Source organism: Gorilla gorilla, chromosome 9, assembly GCF_029281585.2.
Source record: "Gorilla gorilla gorilla isolate KB3781 chromosome 9, NHGRI_mGorGor1-v2.1_pri, whole genome shotgun sequence".
NCBI lineage: Eukaryota > Metazoa > Chordata > Mammalia > Primates > Hominidae > Gorilla > Gorilla gorilla.
The window spans coordinates 75,514,663-75,541,030 of record NC_073233.2 but is presented as its reverse complement, the minus strand read 5'-3'; the positions used below and the strand labels follow the sequence as shown (position 1 = coordinate 75,541,030).

Here is a 26,368-nt window from a genome sequence, read left to right as displayed (position 1 = left end):
GGGTGCCATGGAGCAGGGGGCGGCGCTCATTGGGGAGGCTCGGGCTGCACAGGAGCCCACAGAGGGGGTGGGAGGCTCAGGCATGGCGGGCTGCAGGTCCCGAGCCCTGCCCCGCAGGAAGGCAGCTAAGGCCCGGCGAGAAATCGAGCGCAGCACCGGTGGGCTGGCACTGCTGGGGGACCCAGTACACCCTCCACAGCCGCTGGCCCGGGTGCTAAGCCCCTCATTGCCCGGGGCCAGCAGGGCCGGCTGGCTGCTCCTAGTGCAGGGCCCGCCAAGCCCACGCCCACCCAGAACTCCAGCTGGCCCGCAAGCACCACGCGCAGCCCCGGTTCCCAGCGCCTTTCCCTCCACACCTCCCTGCAAGCTGAGGGAGCTGGCTCCGGCCTTGGCCAGCCTAGAAAGGGGCTCCCACAGTGCAGCGGTGGGCTGAAGCGCTCCTCAAGTGCTGCCAAAGTGGGAGCCCAGGCAGAGGAGGCGCTGAGAGCAAGCGAGCGAGGGCTGTGAGGACTGCCCGCACGCTGTCACCTCTCAGTTGGATTTACAATACATTGATAGATAGAGTCTGGGATGCTTGCCTGGGTAGGAGGGGGAACTCCCTGGACTGAGAAGCAGTGGTTCCCAAAGAACAATTGAGGTTCCCACTTTAGACAAAAATCAACTCAAAATGGCCTGTAAAAACCTGAAGTGAGCCGGATGTAATGGCTCATGCCTGTAATCCCAGCACTTTGGTTGGCCAAGGCGGGCCACCATGACTTCAGGAGTTCAAGACCGGCCTGGCCAATGTAGTGAAAACCCGTCTGTACAGAAATACAAAAAAATTAGCCAGGCATGGTGGTGCACGCTGTAGTCCCAACTACTCAAGAAGCTGAGTGGGGAAGATCGCTTGAGCCCAGGGGGCAGAGGCTGCAGTGAACTGAGATTGTGCCACTGCACTCCAGCCTGGGCGACAGAGTGAGATCCTATCTTAAAGGAAAAAAAAAAAAAAACCTGCAATGGTAACACTACTTGAAGGAAACATATGGGGAAAGTTCTAGACATTGGTCTGGGCAATGATTTCTTGGATAGGACCCCAAAAGCAAAGGCATCAAAAGCAAAAACAGACAAATGGGATGGCACCTGACTAAAAAGCTTCTGCACAGCAAAAGAAACAACAAAGTGAAGAGAGAGACTACAGGATAGGAGAAAATCTTTGTAAACCATGCACCTGATAAGGGGGCTAATATCCAAAAGAAACAAGGAACTCAAGAAACAAATATCCCCATTTAAACATGGGCAAAGGACCTGAACATACATTTCTCAAAAGACACGTGAAAAAATGCTCAACATCGCTAATCGTGAAGGAAATACAAGTTAAAATCTCAATGAGATACCACCTCACACCTGTTAGAAAAGCTACTACCAAACCATGGGAGACAACAAATGCTCGTGAGGATGTGGAGGAAAGGGAAGCCTTATGTGCTGTTTGTGGGAAGGTAAATAAGCACAGCCATTTTGGAAAATCATATGGCAGTCCCTTAGAACACTAAAAATAGAGCTACCGTGTGATCCAGCAACCCCACTTGTGGGTAGTAACCACAGGATTTGAAGTCAGCATGCTGAAGAGGTATCTGCCTCCGTGTTCACTGCAGTGCCATTCACAACAGCTAAGACACGGCAGCAACCTGACTGCCCAGCATCAGACGGATGGATAGGATGGTCTGTCTATACTGTTCAGCCTTAACAAAGATGGACATTCTATCATTTGTGACAACATGGATGAACCCAGAGGACGATATGCTAAGTGAAATAAGCTAGGCACAGAAAGACGAATACTATAAGGTCTGATTTTTATGTGGAATCTGAAAAAGTTGAACTCCTAGAAGCAGAGAGAATGGTGGTCACCAGGGGCTGGAGAGTAGGGGACTAGGGATGGGGAGAGGGGAGACATTACTCTTAGGGTACAAAGTTCCAGTCAGGAAGAGTAAGCTGAAGGCCCTGTTGCACAGCATGACAAACATCCCTAACAATAGCGCCTTGTGTATTTCACAGTTGCCTGAAGAGCACATTTTAAGTGTTCTTTTTTTCATTAGCCTGACTGACTCTTTCTACAATGCATATTGTAGAAATCACATTTCTACACATATCACATCAGAACACCATATTGTACCCCATACACACCTATGGTTATGTTGATTAAAAATTAAAAGAATAACTGGGGAGAAGAGAGGAGAGGGAATGCTGGATGGTTAAAACCAGCCAAGATCCCCTGCAGGGGGTGACCCAGAAACCAAAGGTGAGTAGGAGTGGTCAGGTCAAAGGGCAGGGAGGGTGGCCCAGTTTGGGAGGGGAGCGGGCCATTACTGTGAGATGCCAAGAGGACACTCCTTGGTGAGGTGAAAAGGGGCCGTGCCTCACCAAAGGGTTCAGATTTTATTCCAAGCAGGGGTGGAGGTGGGATGATCTTGTTCATGTTTCAGAGTGTAAACTGGCCACCCCCACAGGGCTCCATCACAGGGGCCCCCTCCTGTGGCTCCCCTCCTCTCCTCCCCAGACCTCCCTCCCCTCCCACCTTCCCATGCACCCCCTCCCCTCCTCCTGTGTGCTCCCTCCTTCCCACAAACCACTTATCACCTCCACAGCCCTCTGTCACCTCCGGCCCTCCAGCCTCCTCACCTGGGAGCAGGGCCACATGATGGTGGTAAAAATAACTCCCTTTGACAAAGTGTGAAGGGGGCAGAGGGAGGAGGGAAGCTGAGCCCCAGCGCTAGGAAGGAGCTCTGAGAGGGTTCTGAGCTCTGGGTCACCCTCACTCACTGGGGACACAGCAGTCACGGGCTCTGCCCTCAAGAGTGCGTACCCACTACCAGCAGCAGCGACTCACACTGGGTGAAGTAGCTCCCAGAGCGGTAAGGGCCGGGAGCTGGACTGACTCCCGACACACCCAGTCCCCTCCAAAGCCTGCCACAACCCTCCAGGCTGAGGACTCCCCCGGCCCCTCCCTCAACCCTGCGCTCTGTCCTCAGGTCCCTGCATGGTATCAGCGATGCTTCTTCACCCCATTTCCGAGGCCGGGTGCGTTCCCGCCAGCCCCAGTCCTCAGGCATTTCTCTGAGTCTCCGCCGCCCCCGTCTGGGTCCCCATGGCAGGCACTGCAGCAGCAGGTGGGCAGCCTCCCCGGGTTAGCATGCAGGAGCACATGGCCATCGATGTGAGCCCGGGCCCCATCCGGCCTATCCGCCTCATCTCCCACTACTTCCCGCACTTTTACCCTTTTGCGGAGCCTGCCCTGCACCCTCCGGATCTGCACCCCGCAGCGGCGTCCACCATCCGCTCTGCACCCCAGCTGCAGCCCGACCCAGAGCCAGAAGGAGACTCAGACGACAGCAGTGAGTAGGGGCGGGAAGAGGGGGACACCCTGAGCTCAGCCCAGCCAGGAGGGGGAGTGGGGTGTCCCTACCATCTGGCCATGGAGGGGCAAGGCAGGAAGCACATGTCATGGGTGGGGGCAGACTGAGCTGAGGTAGGAGGTGACGCTGCCTTCCACCTGCCTCTAGCTGCCCTGGGCACCCTGGAGTTCACACTTTTTGATGTGGACAACAGTGCCCTGCATTGCACGGCTCATCGTGCCAAGGTGAGGATGGGGGTGGGTGTTCCTGGGACAGAGGGCTGGGCCACGGGCCTGTCTCATACCCACTGTCTGTTCCCAGGGCCTCAAGCCATTGGCCTCAGGCTCCATGGATGCCTATGTCAAAGCCAATTTGCTGCCAGGGGCCAGCAAGGTGAGGGCAAGCCCCAGGCCCCCACTGCTGCCCTCTGGTGGAACACCCAGCCTGGAGCACCCACTTGGCTCTGCTTGGCTCCTCCCCACCCCGCAAGGCCTAGGTCTCAGTTGCTGGGATGTGCAAATAGTGGGGGGGTCCTACCAGGGAGGTAGGGTGGGGGGTTACAGGACGGTCTTAGCCCTAGGAGGCCCTGACCCACCCTGCTTGGGCCCTAGGCCAGCCAGCTTCGGACACGCACCGTTCGGGGCACGAGGGTACCTGTCTGGGAGGAGACACTCACCTATCACAGCTTCACCCGCCAGGATGCTGCGTGCAAGACCCTTAGGTGAGGATCTGGCCTGGGCCACCTGGGGGTGGAGCAGAGGGATGGGGCTGGCCTGACCAGGTCTGACCTGGGCGGCCACCAGGCTGTATGTGTGCGAGGACCCATGGCTGCGGCGACAGCGGCAGGCACCTTCCCTGGGGGAGCTGCGGGTGCCCCTGAGGAAGCTGGTGCCAAACCGAGCCAGGAGCTTCGACATCTGTCTGGAGAAGCGGAGGCTGGTGAGTGGGGCTGGAGCACAGGGTGGGACTGCAGAGGCCAGGAAGCTTGTGATGGGGGGAGCTGGAGGGGAGGAACAGGGAGGGGGACCTGGGCAGCATCTGGCTAGGATGACCGGGCTCTCTGCCCTTTCAGGCCAAGAGGCCCAAGAGCCTGGACACACCCTGCGGCATGTCCCTCTATGAGGTGGGTAGGACAGCTGGGCTGAGCAGGGATGAGGGGACAGGCCTGGTGGCAGGGGCGTAGGGGACTTGGAGGAACCTGAGGCCAGCTCTCATAGGCCCTGTGAGCCCTCATTGTCACAGGGGACAGCCAGGTACCCAATGGCAAAGTGAGGGTGACTCCCTTGCCAGGGCGGCCCAGAGGAGCTGTGGGGCACTGGGACAAGCAGAGTCCTTGGGGGCGCAGCTGGGCAGAGACCTGCCTTGAGGCAGAGGCTGAAACTGGCGGCATTTGTCCATGGCCCGAGATGGGAGGCTGGGCGAGGTGGAAGAGAGGACAGATGGGTGGGGCTCCCTGGCTGGGGTCTGGCCTGAGGGGAGTGTGGGGGCCACTCCTGGGGCAGGCTGTCCTAGACAGGCCCTTGCCCGGAGGCAGTGAGGGTGACTGCAGGGGTTTGATGCCACTGGAGACCAAACACCTAGTTAGAACCCCTGTGGTCAGTGGGGAAGGCAGCTGGGAGGCTGACAGTGGGGCCCTTTACCAGCTCCTCCCCAAAGTGCTGGGTGCCCTGCCCCCTGGTGGAGCCACAAGTTGCTGCAGCTGTCGATTAGCTAAGCCCAAGTGGCTGAAGCCCACCAAGGTGGCATGGACAGGCCACTTCACCCAGCGCCAGCCCTGTGTACCCTCTGCCCCAGATCCCAAGCACAACAGCGCCCGGAGCATGGTGGGTGCTCACAGAGCACTTCCGCATTCCTGAGAACCGCCTGTGAGCAAGGTGGTGGGGCTTTCCGCAAATGGAAACCTACCCTGCGGGTGAGAGCAGTGCATCCTCCCCGGGCTTCCTCCCTGAGCCTGTTCAGAAGCACCAGGGCCCAGAGTGTGACAAACGACACTCAGCATCTGGTCCCCAGGGAAATAGGGGGTGAAGAGGGTGGGGTTTTGAAGAGATCTGCTTCTCCTTGGGAAGTGAACATCCTCTCAGAGCCGCTTGCCTACAGGGGTGGCTACACGCACTGGATGGGAGGCCACTTAGGGAGCTACTGGCATGTCAGCCAGTTCGCTTCCCCTCCATGACAGACGTATCTGACTGGTCATGTGGTCAGCAAGCCTCGCCTTTGGTCAGGCCCTGGAGGGTACAGCTGACCCATAGGGCCACTTCCATGGCACTGGGCAAGTGGCTATATTGGAAATGAAGTCGTTGCCCCTGATTTCTTTGGGGCCAGGTTGAGCTTTCCTGCCCAGAGCACGGAGGCTAAAGGGGGTGGGCTTTGGACTGGATGGGAGCTGACCTCAGCCTATACCTGCAGGAGGAGGTGGAGACAGAGGTGGCCTGGGAGGAACGTGGGCGCATCCTACTGTCACTGTGCTACAGCTCTCAGCGGGGTGGCTTGCTGGTAGGTGTGCTGAGCTGCGCCCACCTGGCCCCCATGGATGCCAATGGTTACTCGGACCCCTTCGTGCGCCTGTGAGTGAACTGGGGTAGGCAGGCGGGAGATGAGGACAAGGCAGTGACTCCTCACCTCTCCAGGGCCACACCTAACCCGCCAATCTTCCCCGATCAGTTTCCTGCATCCAAATGCAGGGAAGAAATCTAAATTCAAAACCAGTGTTCGCAGGAAGACCCTGAATCCCGAGTTCAATGAGGTGAGCCAGGGCCAGGCAGGTCCCAGCCAACCCTGGCCTTGACATGCTGAGCCACTACCCTACCGTGGCCTGCTTCTTAAGCTGTGGGAGAGCCGAGGCTGCCTCCTTCCCGCCTCTCTGCCCTTCTCCCTGCAGGAATTCTTTTACTCAGGCCCCACGGGAGGAGCTGGCCCAGAAAACGCTGCTGGTGTCCGTGTGGGACTATGACCTAGGCACGGCTAATGACTTCATTGGTGAGTGGGAACATGAGGAGCTGGGGTGGGGGCCCAGTAGGCTCCTGGCAGTTCCTGACCCATCCCCCATGGCAAGCGGGGTGCAGCTGGGCAGCCATGCCAGTGGGGAGGGCCTGCGGCACTGGCTTGAGTGCCTGGGCCACAGTGACCACCGCCTGGAGCTGTGGCACCCGCTGGACAGCAAGCCTGTCCAGCTCAGCGACTAGCCCATGGGCCCTGCCTGCCGCCCCTCCACTACAGCTGCCTGAAACGTCCCCACAAAAATGATGGAGGCTGGGGCTGCCTTACCCATCATGCCCAGCCCCAAGTCAGAGAGGTGTTTCCTCTCTCCCCGCTTTCACATTCACCCCACCCCAAATCATGGAGCCGAAATAAACATCTCCTTCAAGACAGATGAGACCCTGTCCTTTCTCTGGCCATGGGCCAGACTGAACCCTGTTCTCCCCTCCCACCCTTGAGGATCGTGTGCTGGGTAAAGGGTAAAGAGCACAGTCACAGCAGCTGCAGCGGGAGGGTGGGCAGCACTCGCTTTATTGTCCAGCATTCCACACGGATAGACGCAGGACAGCAGGCCAGGGTGGTGGGCTAAGAGGCAGCCTGCCGGGCCTGATGCTGCTGGGCAAACCGCTGCATCCGCTCCTCGAGCTCCGGCCGAAAGTGGCGGATCAGACCCTGGGGTCGGTGGGGGTACCATGTGAAACAGAGTCCAAAAATCCCCCAACACCCTGGGCCCTTGATGCCACCCACCCTCCGTGCTACGCAGAAGGGTGGTGAATACCTGCACAGGCCAGGCGGCCCCGTCACCCAGAGCACAAATCGTATGGCCTTCTATCTGCTTGCTGATCTCCCACAGGGAGTCGATCTCGGCCGGCCGGGCGTCCCCCCTCACGAAACGTGCCATCACCTTGTTCATCCAGTCCACACCTGCAGCCACAGCCACAAGAGAGGGCCTGATGATCTCCCCAGCCAGGATGTGGGGCGGAGCTTGAGGGCTGCAGGCCACGTGGTGGGGTGGAGGTTAAATGAAGCCACAGCAAGCAAGTCCCCAACCTGTCCGATGCTCACCCTCACGGCATGGGGTACACTGGCCACAGCTCTCGTGCTTATAGAACTCAATGAGGCGGGCGATGGCTTTCACGATGTCCGTCTGGGTGACAAGGGGCAGTTAGCAGGCACCCACGGCCAGACAGAAGCCTGGGCCTCAGCCCCCTAGCAGCAGCCCCTCCCCCAGTTCCAGAAGCTCTTCCCAGCCCACCCAGCGTTCTGGCCTCCTCCAGCCTCCCTGGGCCCCCTGTGCTGCCCAGACTCCGGGGTATTTGCCTCAGAGCAGCCTTCCTCCCTCCTCTTCCACCTTGCTTTATCTCAGGCTGCAGGAACTGAGACCTGAGTGCTGGCAAGAGGGTTTTCTGGGAGGCCCAGGGAGGGAGACAGCAACCAGGAGGGCAGGGACTGGGGCTGGTGTGTGAACCCTTACCGAGCGGTCCATGACGATCACCGCGGCTGTGCCCAGGCCTGTCTGTGCCTGCACCAGCGCGTCGAAGTCCATCAGCACCGTCTCACACACAGACTTGGGGATCAGTGGGGTAGACGAGCCGCCAGGGATCACAGCAAGGAGGTTTTCCCAGCCGCCCGTGACACCCCCTGGGGCCCCAAGTCAGTCCCCAAAGGGATGCATGGTCAGGGCTGGGGCCGGCACACCTGCCTAGTCCTGAGCCCAGGCCCTTAGTCAGCCCCTAGACCCAGCCCCGTCTCCTGAGCCATCCCGCCCAGGCTCTCTTTGTGGACACCTGCCCCCACTGCGCACCCCCCCCTCCCCCACCTGGCTGGCCCCAGGCCTTACCAGCATGCTTCTCAATCAGTTCTTTCAAGGGCACAGACATCTCCTCCTCCACAGTGCAAGGGTGGTTGACATGGCCAGAGATGTTGAATAGTTTGGTGCCTGAGTTGCGTTCTCTGCCAAAGCCAGAAAACCAGGTACCTCCACGGCGGCAGATTGTGGGGGACACTGCCACTGTCTCCACGTTGGCCACAGTTGTGGGGCAGCCAAACACTCCTTCAGGGAAATGGGAAGAGAACTGGTGGCTGCTAGGGGGTGGGGCAAGTTTCCTGGCAGGGAGGTGTGTCCCAGGGTCCTGCTCCCATGGCAGAGCCCCTTCTCTAATATCCCCTTATCATTCTTATCCCTGCTGGACCCCAAACTCCAGAGATGCCTCATTGCCTTGTTCACCCCATGCCCTTAGCCTCAGAACAGGCACTGTGAAGGTGGAGCCACAGAGCAGCACTGGTGCAGCGGGGACCGAGGCAGGAGGAGGGACAGCAGGCGGCCCTGGGGGAGCCTGTGTGTTGTTGCCAACCTACTCTCTATCTGGACCCAGCCGGGAAGCCACTCAGAAATCCCTAAGAACAATCCAAAGGGAGCCTAGCCAGATCCTGGGTGTCACAGGACACCCAGGGTTACGCCAGGCCTTACCCACGTCTGCGGGGAAGGGGGGCTTCAGGCGGGGCTTGCCCTGCTTGCCCTCAATGGACTCGATGAGTGCTGTCTCCTCTCCACAGATGTAGGCCCCAGCCCCGCGCACCACAAACACGTCAAAATCATAGCCAGAGCCACAAGCGTTCTTGCCAATCAGACCTGCCTCATAGGCCTCTCGGATGGCCACCTGCAGGACAAAGGTGTGAGTTTCCTAGCCCACCCCCAGCCCAGGAGTCAGCCTATAACTTCAGGAGTCATGAAGCCCTTGAAGGCCTCCCACGGTGAAGCTCCTAATGCTCCTGGTATAAAAAATTTTGCTAGCTTAGTAAAACGAATTGGAAGACTTGACTATGATCTGGAACAGATAAGCAAGAAGGAACACATAAGTAAGCTGCTTTGCTGCCAGGAAAATAAAAACGAAGTAGCTACTATCAGGTCTCCTAACTACCCTAGTCTGTAAGGAAAAATAAAAGTCTTTATAAAATTAAAATAAAAATGTAATTGCCTATATCCTTATTGCCTTAACCTATTTTATTTTTCTATATTTCCTACAGATATAAGTATTATTCATAGTTCCAAGCAATGAACATAATGTATTTTCTCCAAATAGAAATTGTTTATATTCATAATTATTCAGCTCTCTTGCTAAACACGTAGTTCCACTTAGGTTTTTTCTTCTTGCTACTTGTTTTATAAAAAATACTATATTTTTGAAGCAAAAAAAAAAAATTTACGCCAGCAGCATTAGGAGCCCTGGAAGGAGGCTTTGGGAGCCAAGTCCCATTTGGGATGCATGCAGGACTGGCCACCACTCCCCCAGTTCAACCACTGACAGACCAGGTACTAACACCTCAGAACAACTGTGCTGGGTGAGAGGTGTGTGAGTGCACACTGAACACCTTCTCATCTGTCCACATCTCTCCCTGCCCACCTGCAGATTGGAGGCCTCATTGTAGAATTCCCCTCGGATGTAGATATAGGCGGCGCGGGCGCCCATGGCCCGGCCCCCCACCAGGCAGCCTTCCACCAGCTTGTGAGGATCATGGCGTAAGATCTCCCGGTCCTTGCAGGTGCCCGGCTCCCCCTCATCTGCGTTCACCACCAGATACTTGGGCCTGCAGGGGCCCACAGGTCAGACAGGCTACAGGGCCACCAGGACTGGGTCTTCAACTCCATGCCACCCCACTCCACCCAGGGAGGCCTCAAAGATGTCTCCTCTGACAGCCAATCCTTTACTGCCCTCCCAACATGTCCCAGGGGCTCTGCTTGCTCACCACCAATGACAGGGAGCTCACTGCCTATTCTGTCTTTGGGTGGCTATGACCACAAGAAAGGTCTTCATTCAGCTCATCCAAACATCTCTCCTTGTGTCTGCCCCTGAGAGCCAGATTCTACTCTTGGTGACAAAGAGCATTCCTCAAGCTCTACCATCAAAAGGAGGTAAAGCAGGTGACATTTATCATTTGCTTTATGTGCCAACCAGCATACAGGCCAAAAGCTGTATGAACATTATCTCTTTAATCCTTGCATGGTATCACTGTACCTATTTACAAAGAGGAAGCTAATGTTCACAAAGGCCGGGAAATTGCCCAAACCTCTATGATTAGGAGACAGAGCTAGGATTTGAACTAAGTCTGCCTGAGTCAAAATCATGCGTTGATTCTGCTACATAAGTCTCCCCTGTGGAAGTCCACAGAGTCAGTCCCATCCATTTAAGGCCTGGGAACATGTGCCCACCTCATTCATGCTAAGTTTCTAAGGAAAGAGCCCAAAGGCCCAGGGAAACCCCAGCCACCCCCAAGGTCTCTCCCACAGCCACATCTGCCCCGCCCCCACACACACACCTGCCATCTGAGGGCTTATTCATGAAGCTCCACTTGAGGCCAGTGGGGAAGCCAGCGCCTCCACGGCCCCGCAAACCCGATGTCTTGATCTCGCCCAGGATCCAGTCGGGCCCCTTCAGCAGGATCTCCTTTGTCTTGTACCAGTCACCTCGACTCAGGGCACCTTTCAGCCTGGACAGAATAGGGAAGGCAATGAAGGGGACACCTTGCTCCGAGACCCAACACACTAAGGGCACTGTCTCACCTCCAGTCATGGCGGCCATACAGGTTGGTGAAAATCCGGTCTTCATCCTTCAGCGAGCCAAATGAGGTTTTCTTGGGTGCTGTCTAGGGAGACAAAGGGTCAGGAGGCCCAGCAGTGCTCTGGGGCCATGAGGGATTGGGCCAGAAGCTACAGAATCTTGGGTCTCCCTATTTAGGAGGGGCTGGGCTAGGGCTAGGGAAGCATCTATAGCATCATAGCTACCACTGCCACTTAGTAAGCATTTGTTTTTTTTTTTTGAGACAGACTCTTGCTCTTTTGCCTAGGCTGGAGTGCAGTGGCATAATCTCAGCTCACTGCAACCTCCACCTCCCAGGTTCAAATAATTCTTGTGCCTCAGCCTCTGGATAGCTGGGATTACAGGCACTCACCACCACGCCCAGGTAATTTTTGCACTTTTAGTAGAGACGGGGTTTCACCATATTGGCCAGGCTGGTCTCGAACTCTTGACCTCAAGCGATCCGCCCGCCTCAGCCTCCCAAAGTGCTGGGATTACAGGCGTGAGCCACCGCGCCCGGCCATTAGTAAGCATTTTGTTTAGCAGTTACTGGATGGAAGCATTTTACATCCCAAATCCCATTTCATCCTCATAAGAACTCTGATAGGAACGATTTTCTCTGTTTCACAGAAGAGAAAACTGAGGCTTGGAGCAAAAGGAGCTTATGGAAGGTCTCACAGTCAAAAGCAGCAGGTCCAATTTGAGCCCAGGTCTGTCGGTGGCCAAACCCACAGCTGCATCACGGCACCACACCGCCCCACAAGCCGAGTGTGGCGGCTTGGCCCTTTCCCGGCCTGGCTCCCCTGTTGGACCAAAACTTGGGTAGGCCAGGGGCCTTTTATATTCCTACCTCGGCCGAAGAGGCGAAATGTGTTTACTGATGGGAAAGAAATGCCTCCTTAACACACAGGTGATGGAGGGGCTCACTTAGAATGAAATGAGGAGCCCCACGACCCAGTGGAGAGCGCACCAGCTGAGGGCGACGGGATTCCCATCCTTTTAAGAGCACTTTTCAGCCACCTCAGGGCGCAGAGCAGTGGACGGGAAATCAGGAGGTGTGCATCCCTAAATGGGGCAATGACCCCTTCACGCCCTACAAGGCTGTGACAAGGAGGGAATGAAAGACTAGGGCGCTTCATAACCTGCAAAACTTCCGCCAGGCAGAGGACTGTAAAACAAGAGAAGCCAGCAAGTCAGAGAGCCAAGCGAGTCGGCCCCGCGTTGGGACCCGTTCCCCTACTTCAACCAGGCCGGAGCGGGGGCCTTCCCGCCTGGCCTGGGGAGAAGGGCTCTCCAGAGGCCACTACAGACCCCAGGGACTGCTCGTGCACAGGCGCGGCCGCGACACCCGGCCCCGAACACCCGTGGCCCCAGCCAGGCCGGGCCTCACCGTATCGCCGCTGAAACGCACAGATACCCGCGCGGGAAGCGACCAGCTGAGCAGCCGCCGTGTTGCCAGCATCGCGGGGGGCCAGATGGGTCACCTCACGCTGTCACCTTCACAGCACTGAGGCTGAAGAACTGGCGCGATAGAGACGCTAGGTGGCGCGCAGGAAAGACGTCACGCGCCCGACGCCAGCGCCGCGCACCGGTATCGCTGCGCCCCTTCAACTTCGCCAGCGGCCCCGCCTCATCGGGGGAGGACTGAGAGGCCAGTGCCTTGGCGCCGGGGCTTCTGGGAGATGTGGTCCCACCGGCCTGGGGTCCGCCTTTCTCCCTCCGCCGGGCTGGCATTTAGCGGCGGCTGTCCCCACCGCTCGCTCTTTCGCTCCCTCCTTAGCCCGCTTCACTTCGTGGATTACGCCCGCCGGCTCCCAGCCTTTGATGCCACAAGTAAACAAACCTCGCATGTCGCCTTCTGCTGGGTCCTGGTGTGTTCCACTTTCTATAGATTCGGCGTTTAGTGTGCACCTGCGGTATGCATCGGTGTATCATGGGAGGAGTGAAAAGTCAGGCAGGTCATAGCCCGATCCTCATGACTACGTTGCAATTATTCTGCCCAGTGCGAGCCCTGCCAGACTGTGGGCTTCCCCACCCCGGGCGTCCGTGTGCTCGAGGAAGGATTGCAGACTCCAAGGCAGGGGGTTGTTCGCGGAGATCTTCCCGGAGGGCCTGTCACGGAATCCTAGGCTGGGGTGAGGCAGAGAGGATGCAGATGGTCAGTGCACGGCACATACTCTTGCTGGCGCCGCTGAGTTCTCTCAGCTCTTGTCAGGAGAGTCCAGCACTTTCTGCTTCTGCCCAAAATCCTGGCATGGTCCCTGCTGCCTTTGGAATCAGCCACTGGTCCAGGATTTAAGGGCTCTGCAACCCCGTCCTTCGCCAGGGTCATCACGCCCAGGCCACTGCTGTGAACCCCACCCCCGTCCCCCAAGACCCCTTTCTGCCGTCATTAGACTTTAGGGCGTTTGTGTGGCTGTCCCCCTCCCTCGGTTTTCCCCTGACCTGAGGAGGTCCCTCTGTCCTTTGCCTTCCCAGGAGGTCTTGGAAGCCTGATGAACTCGTCTTTTTCAGTTTCCTGGAACCCTCTGCTGTGGTCCTCGTGATAAGAGTGACCTTTTTGGCCTGCTCTCCCCAGCTCTTTTACAGTCCTCATGGGGAGGAACCATCTCTGTTCTTTTGTGCTGTAATCATCCTTCCTGATCTCTCTAAAACGTGCTGTTTACAAAACTCCTTTGCAGCTATTTTCTCACATACCCCACAGCAGCCCCACAAGGTGTTCACTCCATTTTGTCCACGAAAAAACTGAGGCTCAGGGGGATTTTGTCCTTTGTCTGTGGGCATGAAGCTGCTGAGTGGTGGAGCTGGACTGGAATCTAGGCCTTTCTTCCCTTCCACAGTGCCCCGCACACAGCAAACCCACAGAACAACTGACACGCATGTGACAGTCACTGTGGACATCAGTGACATTCCCAAGAGAGGCACCAAGAAATCTCTTCCCTGTCTGAGGTTTCCCAGACAGATAGAGTAGTATCAGGCCCAGAGCCCCAGAGTCCTGGCTGCCAGCCGCAGGCCCCCTCTCTTGGTCAGGGAAAGAGGTTGCCTAGGAAAAGCTGGGGATTACACAGCTAATCCGGGCTCAGACCTGAGTCCTCAGATCCCTCCCTTTGGGGCAGAAGAAGGGGGGCAGGTCAGAGCCAGCGGGTGGATTCCTTCCTCATCTGTCTCTAACTGGGTCAAAGGAATACAGGCCGAGGGAGAGGCAGGTTGGGGATGCTGGGGACAGGAGATGCTGGGCATGGGGGGGGATGGAAAATGGAGAGTGAGGGAAGGATCCTCTGTTCATTCAGTGCCAGGCTCTGGGCCAAGCACTTGCCATGTGTTACCTCCTTAATCCTCCAAAACTCCAGCCTCAGGAATGATGAGCCCTGTTTTCAGAAGCAGGGTATCAGCATTGCTGAGTGGCCTGCCCAGGATGACACAACTGCCAGAACTCGGCCTGAGGTCTCCTAACAACAAATCCCCCACTGGTCCCCACCCACTGGAGCACCTACTTGCCAGGCTTCTCAAGCGAAGAAGGAGATCCACTCCGATGTCATCTCCCAGGAGCCTTCTCTGCAGCATCTCAGGTCCTGGCTGTCACCTCCTCAGCACCCATCCCATCCTGTGTCACTCTGTGTATCAGCCTCCCCAGCCAGCCTCCAGGCCACAAGCCAAGAGGTATCAAGGGCTCCTCCCTGTCCCACTGGCCCCACATCCACTGTGTCTATCTGGTCAACTTTACCTTCCAAACATTCCCTGCACAGTGATAGATGGCTGTGGCCCTGTCATCTCTCACCTGAAATTAACAATGTATCCTTGGGGCCTCCCACCCTCACATGTTGGCTCCTCCAGCCCCTTCTCTGCAAACATGGAACAGTGGGATTATTATAAATCTCAGACCCGTTTTGCCCCTTTCCTGCCTGAGAGTTTTTGTGGTTCCCCACTGCCCTCAGAACAAAGCTCAAGACCCTTTGGCCTGGCATTCAAGGTCCTTTGTGCAGCCACCTGTCAACCTCCCCAGTTCCAGCTCCTCTGGCTTTGCCCATACAAGCTGGATCTGCACCAGAGGATCTGTCTTCCTCCCAACTTGGCCCTAGTCCTCCTAGGAGCCCTTTGGACGTCACGTCCCCCAGGAAGCTTTCTGCAACCACCCTACAACCGTCCCTATAAACTTTATAAAACCAATTAGGGAAGAAGTAGGGGGAAAAGATGAAAATAAACCAAGCCTGCAGCATACTCAGCATTCATCATGAGGTCAGCTGCTCTCTGACCTGCTTCCTCATGGCTGGTTGGTGCCTGTTGTCCCGGAGTGACAAAGACCCTAGATTATAGCTGCCCTTAACTGCTGTATAAATAACAACTTGAACATGAAATGTTAAATTTTCCTTTTGAAGTATTCCTTCAGATCCTGCATGCTGATAAAACTACTGACTCAACTGGTCCCCATGAGGAGCTGGCTCACCAAAGAATGCGGTTTCCAATCCCAATTATTTCATGCCCCTTGCTTAGGCAATCAACAATCCCAAATTTCCAGCCCCTTGCCCTCCACAATCTCCTTAAAAAATTCAGTCCAAAACTCCTTGGGGAGATGGATTTGAAGGTCTCCTCCCATCTCCAAACTTGGTGCCCTGCAATCATTAAACTCTTTCTCTGCTGCAAACCCTGCTATCTCAGTGTAATTGGTCTGTTACTGCATACATATGGGCATACAAACCTGTTGGTCCTACAACAACCCCATACAACTATCTTGAGCACCTATTGTCAGGCCCAGTGTGAGTAAGGCACGATCAGATCTACCCCAACCCCCAGCACAGAGCTTCTCAAGGGAGGGACTTACTCAATATTGTAATCAAATATTATATTTGAAAAATGAAAAACATCAATTTTTTTCCTGTGTTTGAAATTGAAGAAATATCAAAAAAGCAAGAAGAAAGTAATAACATTTTATGACCATCCTGACAATACCTGTTACTGTTTCTAGCTGATTTTTTTTTTAATATTTATTTATTGAGATGGAGTCTTGCTCTTTCCACCCAGGCCAGAGTGCAGTGGTGCAATCAGCTCGCTGCAACCTCTGCCTCCTGGGTTCAAGCGATTCTCCTGCCTCAGCCTCCCAAGTAGCTGGGATTACAGGTGCACACCACCACACTTGGCTAATTTTTGTATTTTTAGTAGAGACAGGGTTTCACCATGTTGACCAGGCTGGTCTCGAACTCCTGATCTCAGGTGATCCACCCACCTCAGCCTCCCAAAGTGCTGGGATAACAGGCGTAAGCCACCGAACCTGGCCAAATTGTTACTTTTTCTCGAACTCGTGAACTCTCGGCTCACTCATGTGCCACCGCGCCCGGCTATTTTTTTTTTTTTTTTTTTAGTAGAGACAGGGTTTCTCCATGTTGGCCAGGCTGGTCTTGAACTCCTGACCTCAGGTGATCCACCCACCTTGGCCTGGGATTACAGGCATGAGCCACCGCGCCTGGACTCTGTTTTTGTTTTCGCTTCATATTCAGGAAGGGGGATAGAGATATTAATCAGCTTTTGCTTGGACATGAAATTTAGGTATGATCTAAAAATTTAAGAGTAATCACTAAAAATAAAAGTAAAATGTGTAACTTCCAATAGTAGGGGAGAAGGGACTAGCACAAAAACCTCAATTCAACTGAAGACAAGAAAACAGAGTAAAGAAGAAATACAGGGAAAGAATGCTGAATAGGAAATACAGGCCAGGTGCGGTGGCTCACGCCTATAATCCCGACACTTTGGGAGGCCGAGGCGGGTGGATCACTTGAGGCCAGGAATTAGAGACCATCCTGGCTAACATGGTGAAACCCTGTCTCTGCTAAAAATATAAAACATTAACCGGGCATGGTGGCAGGTGCCTGTAATCCCAGCTACTCGGGAGGCTGAGGCATGAGAATTCCTTGAACCCGGGAGGCAGAGATTGCAGTGGGCCGAGATCGTGCCATTGCGCTCCAGCCTGAGTGACAGAGAAAAAAAAAAAAAAAAAAAAAAATTTCTAGTTTTTCTTCTCTGGTCTTGATGTGTTTGAGAAAGACATAGTGGGTTTCAGGTTGTATCCTGCTGTCTTGAACTGGAAATCTTTTTTTTTCCATGAATCTAAACTGGAAAGAGTAAAGTCTATCAGTCATGGCCGGTGGGGCACGCAAAGGACAAGGTGAAAGTATTTAAGGCAAGCAGCACAGTGAATGACGCATCAGGCCCAGGCCTCTCTCCCTGCTGGCCCAGCTCGGGGGCCATGGAATACCCTCCGCGCCGCCATCCTGGCGTGGCCACTCTCCATCACTCTGCCAGGGTCTCAGGGTCCCTCTTTGGCATATACCATCCTGATGCATTAGACACGGTCTGCAGTTTCCATCACGGAGGACCAGGGAGGTCTTGGGCATGCACAGACCCCAGGTACCGGTATCAGTCCCCTGGGTCCAGTCCTGCTGGCGCCTCCCTGCAGCAAACTCACATCCGGAAACCCAGAAGATCAGGTCTAGGTAACGATTGTTTCTGCATTGGTCCTTTGCCCATCCCCCTGTTGTCCCCTGAAGTCTTGCCTACACCCCCTTTGTCCCTTAACACAAAAGCTCTTATCCCTTAACACAAAAGCTCTAGTCTCTTCTTTTTCACTCCTCATAGTCCTTGATGGCTGTCTGGGATGACAGACACCAGGAAAAGCTTACACACCCCTTCAACGCCCCTTCTAAGCTGTGAGAAATGTGAAACTCATCTTCCCCATTCCTCAATGGTTCAGGTTTTAGAAATGTCAGGCCTCATCTTATAAATCAGCAAAAAGAAAAAGAAAAAGACTGTTGAGTTTTTATGATCAGAAACAGGTTGAGCAGTTGTCTTTTATTACATTTTCTTCCTCCTGGGGCCACTTTGCACCTTGCAAAGACAATGTCCTCCCACTATGCAAAACTCAAAGCCACAAAGGACATTGAAGGGGACCTCTGTGGCTGCAGCCGGTCATGAGGCCATGGCCAGTATTTATGGCTTCCTTCCTTTATCATGCACGCACAGTCCCCGCCAGTCGTCCCCTCAGCTGCTGGGAGGATGGGGGAGCCAGGCTGGTTCACAGGGCTTTCACCAGGTGGATGACTTAATATCATAAAGGTGTCACATCTTCAAATTAATCTGTAAATTCACTGCAAATTCCCATCAAAATCCCACCAGGGCTTTTCATGGAAGTGGGAAAGCTGACACCAAAATGTATATAGAACAACAAAGGGCCAAGAATAGCCAAGACAATTTTGAAGAAGAAGATGGGGTGGGTGGTGGGTTTTGCCCCAGCAGATAGCAAGACTGATTCTAAAGCCATAGCAATCCAGTCAAGTAGACCAATAGTTCTTACATATAGTGCATCTTTATCATCATTCGCTAGATGTTCTGCAATTTTGGTTTTGATTTCTTCTTTGACGGGAGTCATTTTAAGAAAGATTTATAAATGTACAGGGGTTAGGGGGATTTTGTTTCCCGGTTTTGTTATTTTTCATTTTATTGCCTCATAATGAAAGACTGTCATCTGTACTATTTCTCTCCCTCTCCCCACCCCTCTTAATCCCTGGAATGTTCTAAAATTTCTTTTAAGGCATAATACATAATTATTATAGTAAATGTCCCAAGAGCAATTGAAGGGTGGTGCCTCTCTGCTTTCCTATGACAGAGTTTGAAATCTGTTGTTTAAAACTGCCAGAGTCCTTGTCTACCTGTGAGCTTTTGTTGTATAGGTGCCCAGATATGTTACTTGGTGCACAGATGCTCTTAACTGTAGTCACTCGAGATGTGTCCTACTTTCTTTCTTTCTTCTTCTTCTTCTTTTTTTTTTTTTTTTTTTTTTGAAACAGAGTCTTGCTTTGTCACCGCCCAGGCTGGAGTACAGTGGCACGATCTCGGCTCACTGCAACCTTCACCTCCCAGGTTCAAGTGATTCTCGTGCCTCTGCCTCCTGAGTAGCTGGGATTACAGGTGCATGCCACTGGGACCGGCTAATTTTTGTATTTTTAGTAGAGACAGGATTTCACCATGTTGGCCAGGCTGGTCTCTATCTCCTGACCTCAGGTGATCTGCCTGTCTTGGCCTCCCAAAGTGCTGGGAGTCTCCTACTTTCATAAGAGATAAAGTGTGTATTTAGATGGAATGTATGTTTTGGTTTTTCATGGTCTTTGTGGCTTTTGGGGTATTCTGGAGGATTAGTGGGAATCCCAGCTCCACCATTAAAAACCACAGGTCCTCCCTCTTCCTGTCAAATGTTGCAAATATTTCCTTTATCATCTATCTGATAACCTGATAAACAATAATGATCATTGTACAAGAGAAAACTTCAGATAAATGCATAAGGTGATGGTCACACTAAATATCCTAATTTGTTTGTTTTTGAGACAGGATCTCCCTCTATTACCCAGGCTGGAGTGCAGTGATGGGAATATAGCTCACTACAGCCTTGACCTCTTGGGCTTAAGCAATCCTCCCGCCTCAGCTCCAAAGTAGTTGGGACCACAGGCATGAACCACCACACCCCGCTAATTTTTTAATTTTTTATAGAGATGGGGTCTCATAATGTTGCCCAGGGGGACCTTGAACTCCTGGGCTCAAACAATTCTTCTGCCTGGGCCTCCCAAAGTTCTGGGATGCTAGATGTGAGCCATTATGCCCAGCCTACCTAATTTGATCATTATAAAACACATATATGTATATGGAACCACCAAATTGTACTCCATAAATATGTACAAGTACAATGTATCCATTAAAAATTTAAAAAGAGAAATCTTTTGTTTTGATATAGTTAAATTCATTCATTTAGGGGCCTTGTTTAAGAAATCTATCCCTAGCCCAAGGTCATAAGAAACTTTCTTTAATTATTTTTTTCTGTTAGTATTTTATTTTTCTCTCTCAAGTGTAGGTGAACCCTAGTGCAGGGCTTCTCAACCTTGACACTATGGCCATTTGGGGCTTTGTTGTGAGCTTCTCAACCTTCACACTATGGCCATTGGGGCTTTATTTGCTAGCTGCCCTGTGCATTGGAGGATGTTGAGCAGCATCCCTAGGTGTCAATAGCACCCCACAAGTTGGGACAACAAAAATGTCTCCAGATATTACCAAATATCCTCTGGGTGACAACATTGCCTCCTATCAAGAACCACTGATCTGTTTAGACTTTATTGTATATGGTGTGAGGTAAGGATCCAGTAATTTTTCTTTTTTTTTTTTAACATGTTTCACCTGTTTCTTTTTTAGTTTTATTTTTTTTATTATTTTTTTTTTAATTGATCATTCTTGGGTGTTTCTCGCAGAGGGGGATTTGGCAGGGTCATAGGACAATAGTGGAGGGAAGGTCAGCAGATAAACAAGTGAACAAAGGTCTCTGGTTTTCCTAGGCATAGGACCCTGCGGCCTTCCGCAGTGTTTGTGTCCCTGGGTACTTGAGATTAGGGAGTGGTGATGATTCTTAACGAGCATGCTGCCTTCAAGCATCTGTTTAACAAAGCACATCTTGCACCGCCCTTAATCCATTTAACCCTGAGTGGACACAGCACATGTTTCAGAGAGCAAAGGGTTGGGGGTAAGGTCACCGATCAACAGGATCCCAAGGCAGAAGAATTTTTCTTAGTACAGAACAAAATGAAAAGTCTCCCATGTCTACTTCTTTCTACACAGACACGGCAACCATCCGATTTCTCAATCTTTTCCCCACCTTTCCCCCCTTTCTATTCCACAAAACTGCCATTGTCATCCCGGCCCGTTCTCAATGAGCTGGTGGGTACACCTCCCAGACGGGGTGGTGGCCGGGCAGAGGGGCTCCTCACATCCCAGTAGCGGTGGCCGGGCAGAGGCGCCCCTCACCTCCCTGACGGGGCGGCTGGCCGGGCAGGGGGCTGACCCCCCCCCACTTCCCTCCCAGATGGAGCGGCTGGCCGGGCAGAGGGGCCCCTCACTTCCCAGTAGGGGCAGCCGGGCAGAGGCGCCCCACACCTCCCGGACAGGGTGGCTGGCCGGGTGGGGGACTGACCCCCCCACCTCCCTCCCAGATGGGGCGGCTGGCCGGGCAGAGGGGCCCCTCACTTCCCAGTAGGGGCAGCCGGGCAGAGGCGCCCCTCAGCTCCCGGACGGGGCAGCTGGCTGGGTGGGGGGCTGATCCCCCCACCTCCCTCCCGGACAGGGCAGCTGGCCGGGCGGGGGGCTGACCCCCACCTCCCTCCCGGATGGGGCGGCTGGCCGGGCGGGGGGCTGACCCCCCCCACCTCCCTCCCGGACGGGGCGGCTGGCCGGGCGGGGGGCTGACCCCCCCACCTCCCTCCCCGGCGGGGCGGCTGGCCAGGCAGAGGGGCTCCTCACTTCCCAGTGGGGGCGGCTGGGCAGAGGCGCCCCTCACCTCCCGGATGGGGCGGCTGGCCGGGCGGGGGGCTGACCCCCCCACCTCCCTCCCGGAAGGGGCGGCTGGCCGGGCGGGGGGCTGACCCCCCCACCTCCCTCCCAGACGGGGCGGCTGGCCTGGCGGGGGCTGACCCCCACCTCCCTCCCGGATGGGGTGGCTGCTGGGCGGAGACGCTCCTCACTTCCCAGACGGGGTGGCTGCCGGGCGGAGGGGCTCCTCACTTCTCAGACGGGGCAGTTGCCAGGCGGAGGGTCTCCTCACTTCTCAGATGGGGCGGCCGGGCAGAGACGCTCCTCACTTCCTAGATAGGATGGCGGCTGGGAAGAGGCGCTCCTCACTTCCTAGATGGGATGGCGGCCAGGCAGAGACGCTCCTCACTTTCGAGACTGGGCAGCCAGGCAGAGGGGCTCCTCACATCCCAGACGATGGGCAGCTGGGCAGAGACGCTCCTCACTTCCCAGACGGGGTGGTGGCCGGGCAGAGGCTGCAATCTCAGCACTTTGGGAGGCCAAGGCAGGCAGCTGGGAGGTGGAGGTTGTAGCGAGCCGCGATCACGCCACTGCACTCCAGCCTGGGCACCATTGAGCACTGAGTGAACCAGACTCCGTCTGCAATCCCGGCACCTCGGGAGGCCGAGGCTGGCGGATCACTCGCGGTTAGGAGCTGGAGACCAGCCCGGCCAACACAGCGAAACCCCGTCTCCACCAAAAAAGTACGAAAACCAGTCAGGTGTGGCGGCACGCGCCTGTAATCGCAGGCACTGGGCAGGCTGAGGCAGGAGAATCAGGCAGGGAGGTTGCAGTGAGCCGAGATGGCAGCAGTACAGTCCAGCTTCGGCTCGGCATCAGAGGGAGACCGTGGAAAGAGAGGGAGAGGGAGACCGTGGGGAGAGGGAGACCGTGGGGAGGGGGAGACCGTGGGGAGGGGGAGACCGTGGGGAAGGGGAGACCGTGGGGAGGGGGAGACCGTGGGGAGGGGGAGGGGGAGAGGGAGAGGGGGATCCAGTAATTTTTCTTAATAGGTGGAATCAGTTTCACTAATGCTATCTAAATAACTCTTCTTTTCAAACTTATTTATGATACCACTGCTAGTACATACTGAGTTCCAAGATAGACATGGATTTGTTTTATATTTTTATTTTATTTTTCATTTTTAAAGCATGGGTTGCTTGTATGTGATAGAGACTGGCTAGATATCACAAACTCATTTCCTCTTCTCAGACACAGAGCTAAACTGTTTCTCAGTCTTCTTGCATCCAAATGGGGCAGAAATGAAGTGTGTCACTTCCGGGCCTGGGCAGCTGGGAACAAGTGTGTCTTCGCCTTGTTCTCTCTCTCTCTCTCTCCTTTTCAAGGACACCTTGCAAACATATGAATCTGGGTTGAATGGGCTCAGTTCTCACTCAGGGAGATAACCAGAACAAACTATAAATATAGTCTCTGAGTCCAGGGGTCAGTTAATCAAGATTCCTAGATTGAAGCTCGAAGCATATTTTCCTGATTTGTGGTTTTAATGTCTCTGTTTATGGCAGAAGGCATTTCAGCAAACTCCTCGAGTGCTCCCTACATCAGGCATGAGGGGTTTTCTCTGAAGTTTAATCCAGTGTCCATATCCTGCTTGTAAGGCTTTAGGAACAAAGCAATCCTTGTTCTTAATGATTACAAGTCAGAAAAGTGGGAGACACTTAAATTGGAGAAACCAAAAAGAATTCGGGCTCAAGCAATCCTCCCATCTCAGCCCCCTAACTAGCTAGGACTACAGGCCTGTGCCACCACACCTGTCTAACTTTTGTATTTTTTGTAGAAACGAGGTTTCGGCATGTTACTCAGGCTGGTCTCAAACTCCTGAGCTCAAGTGATCCACCTGCCTCAGCCTCCTGAAGTGCTGGGATTACAGGCATGAGCCACCATGCCTGGCCTGATAAATTTTTTTTTAAATTAGCTGGGCATGGTGGTTCATGCCTGTAGTCTCAGCTATTCAGGAGGCTGAGGCAGGAGGATTGCTTGAGCCCAGGAGCTCTGATTTTGCCACTGCACTCCAGCCTGGACAGTAGAGCAGTACCCCATCTCTAAAATTATATATATATATCCCATTAAGAAATATATATGATTATATACGTTTGTGTATGTGTGTATATATATACGCATATGTATATATATGCATCTGTGTGTGTATCATATCATATCATATATATGAGATAGATAAAGCCAAATGAATAAACAAAGCTGGAGAAAGAAAGACAATGAAAAACATTGTGGCCGGGCATGGTGGCTCACACTTGTAATCCCAGCACTTTGGGAGGCCAAGGTGGGCAGATCACAAGGTGAGGAGTTCGAAACCAGCCTGGCCAATATGGTGAAACCCTGTCTCTGCTAAAAATACAAAAATTAGCCGAGCATGGTGGCGGGTGCCTGTAGTCCCAGCTACTTCAGAGGCTGAGGCAGGAGAATCGCTTGAACCCGGGAGACAGAGGTTGCAGTGAGCAGAGATCGTGCCACTGCACTCTAGCCTGGGTGACAGAGAGAGACTCCATCTCAAAAAAAAAGAAAAGAAAAGAAAGAGAAAAGAAAAAGAAAAACATTGTAAGAGTATAAAAGGTATATAGAAACTTTATCTTGAGTAGTGGTCAAAAGTGATTGAGATTAGATGGATCTGTTTGCAAGATTTTATTATAATTATATTTTTAGCTGTAGCATTAATAATACACTAATGTAAAGGTAGAATTTAGTTTTCTCTTTTAAACGAGATTTTCATGTAGTAGTAATAAGAGATAGTAAAAGATTTTTGTTTGCCTTTTGAGCAAACTGCAAAGTGAAAAAAATAAAAAAAGAGGAGCGAGTTTGCCTTATGTTTCCTTCATTAGGTCTTTGGATTGTTTAGAAAACTGAGTCTCCTATCTATCAAACAATAAAGGTTTTTGCTTTCGGAAATCTTTTTTTTTTTTTAGATGGAGTTTCGCTCTTTTTGCCCAGGCTACAGTGCAATGGTGCGAACTTGGCTCAATGCAACCTCCCCACAACCCCCCGTGTTCAAGCGATTCTCCTGCCTTAGCCTCTTGAGTAGCGGGGATTACAGGCACCTGCCACCATGCCCAACTAATTTTGTATTTTTAGGGGAGACAGGGTTTCACCATGTTGGCCAGACTGGTCTCGAACTCCTGACTTCAGGTGATCCTCCCACCTTGGCTTCCCAAAGTGCTGGGATTACAGATGTGAGTCACCACACCCAGCTTTTCTGAAATCTTTCAATTATCACTTTGGCTAAATGAATGACTATTATTTTGAAGTTCCCCATGATTCTATTTTGAACAAGTCTTTTAAACCTTTTCTATTTTAATATCAAGTGTTTTAAAGCTTTGGTATTTGACAAACTTCCAAAAATGAAAATTCAAATTCTAAATTAAGCCATTTTGACCTCAAACTAACTTTTCAACATTTGAAAAAGAAAAAAAAAACCCATGTAAGTTCAAGAGAACTTGGTATTATTTGGCATGTAAAAATTACACAGCAAGTATTGTCAAAAAAGAAATGACATTTAACTTTCTTTGAGTTATATTTGTGAAATGTGTTATTAATATGTGTTCCAAAATTGTATGAGATTCCTAAAAATCTGATATGTGTTGGTATATAATATCAGCCATTATTGTAAGTATTATGTTGAATTATAGTGATACGGAAGGGGGGCAGGGAAGTGTTGGGTAGAGGAATGTGTAGTCCCTGGCTAGGGCTCCACCCCCAGGCCTGTGCCCATGGACCTGGGTGAAACCCTGTCTCCACTAAAAATACAAAAATTAGCCAGGCGTGGTGGCATGTGCCTGTAATCCTAGCTACTTGGGAGGCAGAGGCAGGAGAATCACTTGAACCCAGAAAGTAGAGGTTGCAGTGAGCTGAGATTGTGCCACTGCACTCCAGCCTGGGCGACAGAGTGAGACTCTGACTCAAAAAACAACAACAACCACCAAAAAAAAAACCAAAGTGTTGGGATTACAGGTATGAGCCACCACACCTGGCTTAGCCTCTTTTCTTTATAAATTACCCAGTCTCAGGTAGTTCTTTATAGCAGTGTGAGAAGGGACTAATACAGTATCTGAGTGGGACTTACCAGTGATGACCTTCAAATACGCTGCAGGAAGCAGCGTGCAGGGGGCTCAGTAAAATGCCTACACCTGTTTGCTCATTGCTCCTGGAGACCATCATTGGGCCCAGGATGGGGAGAAATCCTTCAGATCCTTCTGATGTCCTTCTGAAGGATCCTACTTCTGACATCAGATCTGCTAAAAGATAAACTTAAGCCCATTTACATTCTAAAGAGTTTATTTGAGCATTCAGTGAAACATAAATTAAGATAGCACAAGACCAAAGCAGCTAGTGCTTCTATTAGAGGGGAAGTGAAACTTAATCATGTATTTGCAGAAGCCAGACAAAGAAAACAATTTTGACTGGTTAGAGTGGAAAGTCCCAAGTTAGAGGTTAGTTGGCAGTTTCTGATTAATATAGCGTATTAGGCTGGGTGCGGTGGCTCACGCTTGTAATCCCAGCACTTTGGGGGCCCAAGGCGAGTGGATCACGTGAGGTTAAAAGTCCGAAACCAACCTGGCCAACATGATGAAAGCCCATCTCTACTAAAAATACAAAAATTAGCCAGGCATGGTGGTGGGCACCTGTAATCCCAGCTACTCAGGAGGCTGAGGCAGGAGAATTGCTTGAGCCTGAGAAGCAGAGGTTACAGTGAGCAGAGGTTACACCACTATACTCCAGCCTAGGCACCAGACTGAGACTCCATCTCAAAAACAAAACAAAACAAAACAAAACAAAAACAGTGTATTAGTCCATTCTCACACTGCTACAAAGAACTATCAGAGACTGAGTAATTTATGAAGAAAAGAGGTTTAATTGACTCACAGTTTTGCAGGCTTAACAGGAAGCATGACTGGGAAGCCTCAGGAAACTTACAATCAGGGTGGAAGGTGAAGGGGAAGCAGGCACATCTTTACAAGGTGGCAGGAGAGAGAGAGAGCGATTCTCATGCCTCAGCCTCCCAAGTAGCAGGGACTACAGGTACCCGCCACCACACCTGGCTAATTT

At 52.8% G+C, this 26,368-nt stretch overlaps 3 protein-coding genes across 5 annotated transcripts; 2 read left to right on the top strand and 1 right to left on the bottom strand.

Annotated features, from left to right (window-relative positions):
- LOC101150161 (double C2-like domain-containing protein gamma) lies at positions 1-6,729 on the top strand. Of its 2 annotated transcripts, none has more exons than XM_055354634.2 (6): positions 1-3,368; positions 3,690-3,761; positions 3,980-4,089; positions 4,172-4,307; positions 4,441-4,491; positions 5,775-6,328. In XM_055354634.2, the coding sequence occupies exons 2-6, from the start codon at positions 3,717-3,719 to the stop codon at positions 5,934-5,936; spliced, it is 504 nt and encodes a 167-aa protein (XP_055210609.1). In that variant the 5' UTR covers positions 1-3,368; positions 3,690-3,716; the 3' UTR covers positions 5,937-6,328. The 2 variants fall into 2 exon arrangements, with proteins under 2 accessions (XP_055210609.1, XP_055210610.1); XM_055354635.2 differs by lacking the exon at positions 1-3,368 and having other exon boundaries at positions 3,474-3,761; positions 5,775-5,861; positions 6,247-6,729.
- A 200-nt stretch (positions 6,730-6,929) lies between these two features.
- On the bottom strand, positions 6,930-12,383 carry NDUFV1 (NADH:ubiquinone oxidoreductase core subunit V1). The gene is made up of 10 exons (NM_001279544.1): positions 12,312-12,383; positions 10,906-10,988; positions 10,662-10,832; positions 9,749-9,932; positions 8,815-9,004; positions 8,185-8,397; positions 7,819-7,985; positions 7,410-7,491; positions 7,123-7,268; positions 6,930-7,016 (listed from the first exon to the last, which is right to left on the bottom strand). The coding sequence occupies exons 1-10, from the start codon at positions 12,381-12,383 to the stop codon at positions 6,930-6,932; spliced, it is 1,395 nt and encodes a 464-aa protein (NP_001266473.1).
- Positions 12,384-12,652: 269 nt separating this feature from the next.
- LOC101142075 (uncharacterized protein NDUFV1-DT) lies at positions 12,653-15,207 on the top strand. Of its 2 annotated transcripts, none has more exons than XM_055354633.2 (2): positions 12,653-12,792; positions 13,400-15,207. In XM_055354633.2, the coding sequence occupies exon 2, from the start codon at positions 14,280-14,282 to the stop codon at positions 15,090-15,092; it is 813 nt and encodes a 270-aa protein (XP_055210608.1). In that variant the 5' UTR covers positions 12,653-12,792; positions 13,400-14,279; the 3' UTR covers positions 15,093-15,207. The 2 variants fall into 2 exon arrangements, with proteins under 2 accessions (XP_055210608.1, XP_063549341.1); XM_063693271.1 differs by having other exon boundaries at positions 12,653-12,837.
- The last annotated feature ends 11,161 nt before the right edge of the window (positions 15,208-26,368 follow it).

Bases quoted from the DNA above. Each gene is read 5' to 3' on its own strand.
- LOC101150161 (XM_055354634.2), top strand. From the start codon at position 3,717: ATGGATGCCTATGTCAAAGCCAATTTGCTGCCAGGGGCCAGCAAG. The intron at 4,308-4,440 runs GTGAGTGGGGCT...CTGCCCTTTCAG, and splicing joins GTCTGGAGAAGCGGAGGCTG to GCCAAGAGGCCCAAGAGCCT. The intron at 4,492-5,774 runs GTGGGTAGGACA...CTATACCTGCAG, and splicing joins GCGGCATGTCCCTCTATGAG to GAGGAGGTGGAGACAGAGGT.
- NDUFV1 (NM_001279544.1), bottom strand. From the start codon at position 12,383: ATGCTGGCAACACGGCGGCTGCTCAGCTGGTCGCTTCCCGCGCGGGTA. The intron at 8,398-8,814 runs GTAAGGCCTGGC...ATTTCCCTGAAG, and splicing joins CCCCTTCCCCGCAGACGTGG to GAGTGTTTGGCTGCCCCACA. The intron at 7,986-8,184 runs GTAAGGCCTGGG...TTGGGGCCCCAG, and splicing joins ACTGATTGAGAAGCATGCTG to GGGGTGTCACGGGCGGCTGG.
- LOC101142075 (XM_055354633.2), top strand. From the start codon at position 14,280: ATGATGAGCCCTGTTTTCAGAAGCAGGGTATCAGCATTGCTGAGTGGC.